Source organism: Montipora capricornis, chromosome 9 (genome assembly GCF_036669925.1).
Source record: "Montipora capricornis isolate CH-2021 chromosome 9, ASM3666992v2, whole genome shotgun sequence".
In the NCBI taxonomy this organism is placed as follows: Eukaryota; Metazoa; Cnidaria; class Anthozoa; order Scleractinia; family Acroporidae; genus Montipora; species Montipora capricornis.
Window position 1 is genome coordinate 43,209,282 of NC_090891.1, and position 10,000 is coordinate 43,219,281.

Consider the following 10,000-nt stretch of genomic DNA (forward strand, 5'->3'; position numbering starts at 1 on the left):
CTGGCGGACTTCAAGTTGCGCATGGATGCATCATTGATTTTGTGGGAGGTGGTCTAAGTAACGCTAACCCTAATCCTCACCCTCGTTTTAGCAACGCCGTTAATTTCCTTTTAAAATCTCTTTTCAATTCCACCACGAACCGTCGTTAAATTACCGCTGGTATTAAGGTAAACGAGTTATAACATAGAGGGCAAAATTACATACTGATTAAAAAGCGAGCAGCAGTGTTTTATCGAGTTTAAAAATACGAGGTGTGGCCCAGTGTTTCTGGACCCGATAAGACACGTGCTGCAAGTTTTTTGAACGGCTTCAAAAGCACTCCACAAAAAGCATGTCTCTCGGGAGTTCGAAGAAAAGGGAAAGGTACTAGCTTACAAGAAAAACAAGCCCGGCGTCATTATTATTCTTTCTATAAAGCCGCGGCTACACGAGCGATTTTTGTCTCGCGCCGGTGATGCGATTTTTTTCAGATTTTGTCGCGTCGCCTGCGCGCCAGCTTGGCTACACTTGTGACAAATTTTGGCGACAAATTGAAGGCCGCGCAAATCGCATACTTCAACAGACCTGGGCACTATAAACCGACATTCCTACTTTAATTTCATTGGCTAAATAGTCTTTATAGTGGCGTCGCAAGCCCGGGCAAAAAGTTGCAGGGTGGCTACACGGGCAACTATCTCTGCGCCTTAGTCGCGAAAGTTTCAACTCTGGTGACTTTTTTCTTGCGATTTTTTCACCTGTCACGTCGCCAGTTCAAGGGTGGCTACACGTGCGATTTTCATCTCACGCTGGCGACGCGACAAAGTTTGAAAAAATCGCATCACCAGTGCGAGCAAAAAATCGCTCGTGTAGCCGCGGCTTAAGGAGTCTTTCATCGATTTTAAAGCTCATACACGTGACGTTTCATCGATGTTTTGATAGGCTGTTAGGCTCATGAATTATTAATGATTTTTTGAATAAGTGAGGATTAACTATGCTCCGACAGCGCATTTTTCATTTATTTTGATAATTGCCCCGGGTAAATTACTTTCATTATTTCACGCACGGTAAATGTTTTTCAGCGGGGCTGGTTTCATTGCTTTGGCATTGTTGTTCAAAAATAAACATTCAGCTGATTCGTGCGTTTTACAATTCATTGACACTAACTGAACACTGGAATGGCTTCCCACGAAATTGCGCAAAGTGTGCGTTTTTGAACCCTTTAATATTGAAACAAAGTTTTGCACCCTATGTTATAAACAAGTAATCGTAACTTCCCTCGTAAAATTAAGTATTATTATTCTAAATTTAAGACACTGAAAGTTTGATAGTAAAGACATATTTATTTAAAAGGTAACCCAAATGTCAGGACTAGGAATGTTTGGTTATTCTTTTTTTATATGAACGTTGAGGCTGAGATAACGTTTTTATTTTGCTCATTTGTATTTTAAATGAAAACATAAAATAAACCCAATTATTATATGGCAAAGCCAGTCTTGGGCAAATCCCAGCGCTCTGATTGGTTCTTTCTCGGTCGGGAATTTGCAGTACGGACCATATCCGTGGAAACGGTCCAAGCCGTCTATTTTTGTTTTAGAGCAAGGCTGACAAATTCATATTTTGAAACCAAAACAGCGAAAAAAAAAAACCTGTAAATATTGTCATTCTTTACAGTGAAACTACTAGAAGAAGCTAAAAAGATTGAAAGATAAAAATATTGAAAAGCTAAAAAGATAAAAAGCTAAAAGATAAAAAGCTAAAAAGATTGATTGCACCGGAAGTGCATTTTTCTATCAGAAACAGAGTGCCATATAATAAACAACTTACTAAGATAGCTTGTTCGGGCCGTACTGGGCCGTATTGGCGCTCGGTCGAGGCAGTACGGATCTCGCTTCGCTCGGTCCGTACTGCCACGACCTCGGGCCAATATTCCCCAGTACGGCCCTCGCGCTCGGTTAGTAAGCGGTTAATACTTAAGGACATATTTCGTATAAGATAACAATAGAGTTTCTTATTGCATGATACACATCTCAGTTTGTAATAATGAGCAATTCGTATTTATAATCATTCAAAATAACTTCAACACCATCAAAGTCACCAAGGTGAAACAAAGTCTGATGTAAATTTACGAACATTTTCAGCCTCACAGCGCAAAAATATGTAAGAACGTTCAGCCTCACCTCCAAAATAAGACGTTCTTATAAAAATAGAGTGTATTCACCTCCGTTTCTCTGACCAATGGCTAATATTTACGTTACCATGAATACTATCCTCCACTACTAAGATCTACTAAATTGTCAGATAAATGCTCGTTAAATTGACGTTCTTTTGTGAATCCTAAATAATAATGGTTAGGGACTCCCAATCAATAATAAAAGCAAGGTGACACACGCTAACACCAACCCGGCGTGGCCAACACATCACGCATAAGCACAACCCTTTCACCCGGTCAATTTGCAGCCACGGACAGCTGTTTCGGCCTTTTGAGCCTCATCAGCATGGCGTAGCTAACATACTAGGTGGGTGTGTTTAGCACCCCTTTAAGTGGCATCTTCTTATGCCATACATGTGGTAAGCTGGGTTGGGAACAGCAAAACTGTTCTCCCACGGCAAGCATGTGGGAAGGTGGATCACATTAAGAGATCGATGTGCGCATGCGTGATGTGTTGGCCACACCAGGTTGGTGTTGGCGTGTGTCACCTTGTTTTTATTGTTGTCCCAATGAATGTTTGCCATGACTGTTTCCAAACCTGTTTTCTAAACCCTTTGAACCAAAAGCATGTACTTTTTTTTATTTCTTGTGCCAGATTAGCAATACTTTTTCACCCCTTTCTGCAAAAAATGGCATCCATCCATGACTTTGAATCAAGTCTTTTTATCTGAACATCAACAAAGCCATGTTTTCCCAAAAGCTCCTTATACTCTTTCCCAGAACGTTCTTTGCCATTTGCAATGACAAGCACCAGAAGGGACTGAAGTAGAGCCTTCAAGGGTCCAGTTTTGTCGTCATCTAATGTCAATTCTACAACAAGAAGACCTCCACCTTAAAAGAGAAAAAAAAAGAATATATTTACCACTTCAAACCTTAGTCGGGCCATTCTAGTCCCCAGAGCCCTCCGTTTCTATTGGTCACGTGGTCGACGAAATAGACCATGTGACCAAAAGAAACCGAGAGCTCTGGGGACAAGAATGGAGTGGGGCAAGGTTGTGTAGCAGGCACTAACGGTGTAGAGCAGAACCATGATGTGCGTACATGAGGTGTCCCTTACATACGCTGTGCCTCATTGCTTCAGCACCTTCCTTAAGTCTCCTTTGGGGGACAGTAGGTTCTGCGTTGAAGAGGATGAATTGATTATGTAAAAGTTTTGTTTAAAGTTGGCTTAAGTTGATAATGATAACTATTATTATTATTATAGCAGCCTTTAGAGCGAGTTTCAATCGAGTGTCGTAAAACGAAAACCAAAGTAATTACTTTGGCCTACCAAAAAGGACGGAGACAATCCAGTAAACCAATCAAAAATCAAATCAATCACAAGTGGCCGACACAAAGCGCGGGATAATGTACACGCGCGAGCCAAGATTGGTTTTGGTTTCACTTCTGAAAAAGTGGCGCGAGGACTTTGAAGCAATCAATAAGTGAAGTAATGCAAAACCAAAGTAATTCGCTAATTCGCTAATTATGCTCATTTAACTATCCTATCAAACGTTAAAATTATGATGTAATATTGTAAAACTTACATGTATGCATATATGGTTAAGAAAATAAAAGTAGTAAAATTCATAGATGCTTATGAACGAAAAAGAAATTGCAAATAAGATACTATATACATGTTCATCATCTATAAACGACTTTAACCAACATCATTTCATGGGAGAACCTTTTTACTATTTCACAGTTTTTGGAGATGATCCACTTTTGTGAGCGTTCAATAGTTGTCTTTGCTAAGCTTTTATCTCATATGCAAGTCAGTTCTTTTTCCAGATCTTTGTAGTAAACTGAAATGAGCTTGATTTTATGACCTGGGGATAATTTCTTAATACCGGCCCAGTTTCAAATCTATATATTTGTCTGTCTTGTGTTTAGTTCTCATTGTGATTTTTCCTGGCTTTCATATCGTTCCTTCAAGGATGATCCCGTCTATTTTCGCCATTCATTAGACATTTTTCCAATTTCCAGGGTATGTTCTACAAGAAGATCTTTGCTTCGTTGTTCTTTTGGCTTGGCTGCGGATAAGATTGCTTGACCGCGGGGTATAATACTCAGATTCTTCAAATCCGTATCTTTCCAGTAAAGCATGGTAAACGGGGCGTAGCATTCTGTCGTGTCGTGCTTTATACAGTGACTGTGCTATGCGCCACAGAACGTGTGATACTGTCTCCTGATCTTTAGAACAGAGTCGGCAGGCGTGCTATTTTTATTATTTTTATTATTGCATTGGCACGTGCTCTCTCCTCATTTAATCTTACCCGTGAAAACACGTATCATTTTTTGCGTCGCTTAACGAAATCTGCAAACAAACCACTTTCAGGAATGTTAAGCGAAACAGGGGTTGTCGTGAAAACACGGCCATAGATGTTTAGAATTTCAATTCCAAAATTAACTCTGTTTTGATGAAAACAGACAAAGAACGCTTCCTGACCCGACAGATGAAATGTAAAGATTCCGTTAAATATTACAACAAAATTAGGAAACGAAAGACGGAAGCTTCTTGGCCAAAAAGTACGTTGTTTAACCCTGAAAACGACGAACGATTAACATTCTTCCATGTAGTTCATTCAATGTAAACAAGAACGTTGACACAAGGTGATCACGTGGACCTTTATAGTTGCCTAGTACGAGATCAATTTCTTCGTTTTTACGGAACATCATGACCAGCATGACTATTTCGGGGGTGAGGGGTGAAGGGGGTGAAAACTGAAACAACCCAAACCTTTACAAAAATGCTAATCTTAGGCCTAAACATTCTCTAAAGCATATTGTTTAAGCATAAGGTTAGCATTTTTGCAAAGGTTTGGGTTTTTTCAGCTATTGTACCCTTCACCCCCTACCGCAACCCCTTCAGCCTTCACCCCTCACCCCTCACCCCCGGAATAGTCATGCCAATCATGACCTTCCCCTTGATTCATAGACGTCAGAGAGTGCAGAAAATTTAGTGTTTTTACGATCGAATACCATTAATCTTTCGCTGAGAATAAGAAATTCAGAGTTTTAGATAAAAACTATTTTATTTTTTTCTTCAGCTGTCTTTTGACTTCACTGGGTGCCAGAGGAATTTTTTTCCAAGGTCGGAGAGAACGCTCCACGGTTCCAAATCAACGGCCGAGGACGAACAAAAAAAAATTCGACTGGTCGCACAACCAGCGCCTGGGAATAAAAGGACTCGTGGACGAAAAATGGTAAGGACAGAGAAAAGTTTATCGCATCTCGAAGTCGTCCATTCTGCACTTTAGGTAGTGATCTCTAGCTCTTTGCTATTACAGTATCCTGTTTTGAACACGTTCAACAATAACTTGTCGCTCTGCAGGAAAAAAAAATCATCAAATCAATCGATCTTTCGCATCGAAAATCAATACAACCTTAAATTGCTCCGAAATTATTAAAGCTGTTGAAATGAATAACCATCACAGTAATCACAATTTTCGGGAATGTTAATGATCCTGACTTCATTGCGTCCCGCAATAATCAGTCTCAGCTTGGCGACTAAAACTGGTTTGACGACAACACGGCAACTAGAAATCTGAACTGTCTCTACGCATGGAGATGAAGTTCTGGAGTCATGCGACCAGAGGTTTTTTTTTTTGTCTTCGACCGTTGATTTGGAATCGCGGAGCGTTCTGTCCGACCTTGAAAAAAATTCCTCTGACAACCAGGGTATCTTCTGGCTTGCCTTTCACTGCTAACTCCCGTCTTTTACGGTACTTTTTGGTGCAAACGTTAAGCCAAAAAAAATTGACCTGGCATCAGATTAGACTGAAAAGTACAGGAATTATGAAGCCGAAACATGTTAAGTCCTTCCTTAGTGTGCGGAATAAACGTTTGCTTAGTGCAACTGCAAGACATGCATGACATGAAAAACGTCCATTAGAGCAATTTTCAGTTAGGTTTTTTTGCAGACTATTTAAAGAACAATTGAGTGAGGTTTACTCAAAGCGCGTTTTGCTATATTTGAACTGAATTTATTGCCAAAGTTTAAAACAGTTAAAGACCTCGAAACGGGACAGGACGTTACAAAATAATCAACTTGAGAACAGCTGGCCACAGCTGGCACGACGTCTTGGTGACCCCTCAAATGGTCTACATGACCCCCCACTTGAAAAAATTAACTGGAACGCTGCACCAACTCAGTGCCTTCTATTTTTCAGTAACACGTATCACAGGCAACCCAGTTTACGCTCGTGGAGCGTCTAGTCATTTGTTAAAGGCAGTCCAGATCTTTCGAGGTCACGGAAAAGTAGTTCAAGGAAACATTTTACATCATTCACGTCGATTTTTTTCAGAGGAAAACAAAAACGCAATCCTCTTGCTAATATCATTTTCTCGGCCTCTGTCAAAACTCGATGCAAGTAACTGAAAATGATATCATCATTGTTTAGGTTTCACAACTTGATCTTCCGTTTAATTCACCATTTGCCGAGTTTGCCACCTTCATACAGGAAATTGCACAAGAGCAAAATCACCCCCAACCGAAATCCCTTTGAAAAGTAGCCCAGTCATTTGTCAGACCTACAAGGACCATTGGTATGGGGAAGTACATAGGGTAAACAGAATCAATTTGTCAGTGCCGCCCTCCACAAGAGAATCCTCTGCTAGGGATCCTGGCAAATGGTACTTCATCCACAGTGTAAGCCACCTCATCAGAAAGTGCCTCACTTTAAAAAAAACCCATCTGAGCAACACAGTGAACCAGGCGACGGCCAAGGTGATCTTGTTCTCCTTCAATCAATCAATCAAATTATTTTAACACGTTACGTCTTGGAGCTAAAATAAATAAATCGACTTAAATGATATTTACAATTTATTGTCTAAAATGATGAAAGTCCTAAGAAACAGTAACAGTGCGGATGGAATGGTAGGCAAGGTTGACTTGATGGACTGCTAGAAACGGACGCAGAAGGATACGCCAGTCTGGTGATCATGACCGAGGTCGTACTATTGTGAAACGAAAGCGATTTTTAGAGGATAAAGACTACTGTCGGATGAGTATTCTCGGCCTCGTGCTGGGGATCACAAACTGAACACTTGAATTTTCATCGTATGAACTTTCCATGTTTTGTTAACATTAAAATCATATTGGTATCTTTCTACACCAGGCTGTTCTGCCACACGTAATGCGATACAACAGCCTCTTGTTGTATTGAAGTTGGCCACCATAAATTGGGGAGGATCCCATGAGTTGATTTTCACTTTCATATATAATTGAGTGGACATGTGGAAATGCTGTACGTGAATGATTGCTCGAATTAAAAACTGGTCACATGTCAGATGAAGGACCCTTATCTTTATATACTGGAAGTATTATTGATTAAGGTCTGAGGGATCAGAACAACCAGTCGGAAAGCAAGAAAGCCTTGAAACAGACCGCTGGTAAATAAAACTAAAAACCCAAAAGGACAAAAATGAGCTCTTTTCAACTTGTATCATCGCCCTTTGACCTGATCTGATATGATGGACAATGAAAACCTTGCTTTGTGCCTTACCTGAGGGCAAAGAGTTGTAGACGTTTGAGAGAATTATATCCACTTTGTCATCTGGCCAGTCATGAATCACACGAGACAACACATACAAATCTGCCTTTGGTAGATTAGGCTTGAAAAAGTCCCCCGCCACAAAGGAAACATTTGCTTGATTGGGACAATCTTCAAGGGAGGGTTTAAAATGAGGTGCAGAGTCTACCACCGATTGAAAATCGCACACTGTGATCTTCATGTCTGGGTAGTACTGGCACAAGGTGTATGCCATGTACCCTGAATTGCCTAAAAGAAATATTGATGCTGTCACGTTAGTAATTCTTGCGTGACTTTTTAGTAACGGATGACTGGTTGTGCGAACTATTTAGAGATCACTTACGAACTTTGGATCTGTCTGTCTGTCTGTCTGTCTGTTTTAGGCCAGGTTATGACAGATGTTAGTATGAGGCGTCAGCGGAAAAATAAAATTGTCGCGCCGCTATTTTTTGTACAGGGTCAAACTATACATCATAATAAAGGTAACAGATTGAATTATTTGAATAAAGTTTCAGTTTCTTGGTGTTTAATATATTAATATTTAATATTGCCTTTTAGTTTTGAGGCCTCAAAATTAGAGCGACCGAGTCTGCTGCAGAAGTTCCTGCCACTTCACTTTATCACAGATGAATGCACTCCGATACCGTGTGAGGAATTTTTGATATGTTAAGAAATGAAGAAAAAAATATCACGCATCAAAGCCGAAACTCTACAATCCTCTATCAGAACCGCGCACCGGTGGCGGAGTCAGTTGAGCATTGGGCTGTCATGCCGGAGGGTCCCGCGACCTCCCGCATGACAAGCTATTAATTGACACCCAATCCTTTCACATGTGATTGACATGATACGTCAATCATTTTTCGCACGCAGACCATGGAGGGAAGCAAAGCTTTTTTACCGGTTTTAAAATTAATTATTCAGAATTTTTCTTTCCGGAAAATATACGTCACAGCCCACCAAAATTTGAGCGAGACGCCCAAATTTACCTTTACCGAGACCTTAATTTTGTGATTATCGTTAGCTTTATTATCCTTGGCCTCGTAACTGTAAGGTGGTTTCCAATCTCGAGAGACGCAGATAGCAATGCTGTATATGGACAAATTCAAACAAAAGGAGCTAATAAAAGATCTTTTGTTTTCGTCCACCAAAATTGCGTCGAGTTGGTTGACTCTTCGCTATTCATACTTTGGTATAACCTACCTCCTAAATCACAACAATGGCGAAACTTGCTCAAGTCAAAAGCCCTGGCTGCACCATGACAGGTGTACCGTGATGTGTCGTGCATAGCTCCCAAATATTTCAGTCTCGCCTCATCGGTTTTGTAAACCGTTTTCCACATATCTTCCAATGGTAAAGAAAATGTATTCATCCACTGGTCTGTTCCTTCCTTTACTGCAGTCTCCAAATTACCAAAAAGCGGGTACACCCGTTTCTGTGAATGGTCTGTAAACCCAGTGATCGAATCAGGACTTGATTCGGTTAGGAACTGGCTCGCCATTTGGGTATTCGAGTACAACCACGATTCGCCATTATGGTTCTTTTGGAGCAGTTCTAAAGCAACTAGTGTGTCCATCAGTAGTGCAGTAGTGTCTGGATTCGTACTCAGTTTTGCCGCAACTTCTTCGGCTGATTGTGGACTCGCGGAAACGTCTAAAGTGTCGAAGATGCCGAGATCGCATGCTGCTAAGAACGCCTTTGATGCGCGAAATCCTAGAGCGAGATCTTCCAGTTTTTGAGGCATGGGTGGCGGAATTGGGATGCCTTTTCTACTGTTGTCCGATACCTGCGTGCGCGATAATGTACGGCTTTGCTGAGGTAGGAAAGAGCCCCTACATATATTTGCTCGATACAAACTGCCAAACCTAAACAGAATTCGAATCGACATCTTACATTAAAGTGTTGCCTGCTCTTTGCGGTGAGAGGCGGAGCCTGTACCCAGAGCCTAGACTCTCTGATGTCATGCGGAGTGATCTGTAACAAAAGGCACAGTGCTTTTATCTGTTTCTCGGTTTGGAACACCTGATTAATTTTGTGGGTAGTGCACTATAAGTGCAATACCCATATTGTCATCGGGGCTGTCTACGTAAGTGAGTGTACGATTTGTAGGCCTTCATCGCGTGCATGAATTACGAAACTAATATATGGTTGAATTATAGCAATTGATGTTTGTTTGTTGCCCACTTGTCGCCTTTTTCCTTTCTTAATTTTCATAACAAAAAGAGAATGAAAACTGTTTGAGTACGTTATTGTCAAATTAACAGACATTCGAATAACTTAAATGTCTTGAATAAAAATCACT

The 10,000-nt window shown here is 40.7% G+C and overlaps 1 protein-coding gene across 1 annotated transcript; it reads right to left on the bottom strand.

Annotated features, from left to right (window-relative positions):
* Nucleotides 1-2,657: 2,657 nt before the first annotated feature.
* On the bottom strand, nucleotides 2,658-9,594 carry LOC138015864 (acetylserotonin O-methyltransferase-like). The gene is made up of 3 exons (XM_068862992.1): nucleotides 8,902-9,594; nucleotides 7,675-7,950; nucleotides 2,658-3,019 (listed from the first exon to the last, which is right to left on the bottom strand). Exons 1-3 carry the CDS (start codon nucleotides 9,584-9,586, stop codon nucleotides 2,799-2,801), a joined length of 1,182 nt encoding a protein of 393 aa, XP_068719093.1. The 5' UTR covers nucleotides 9,587-9,594; the 3' UTR covers nucleotides 2,658-2,798.
* Between the last annotated feature and the right edge of the window lie 406 nt (nucleotides 9,595-10,000).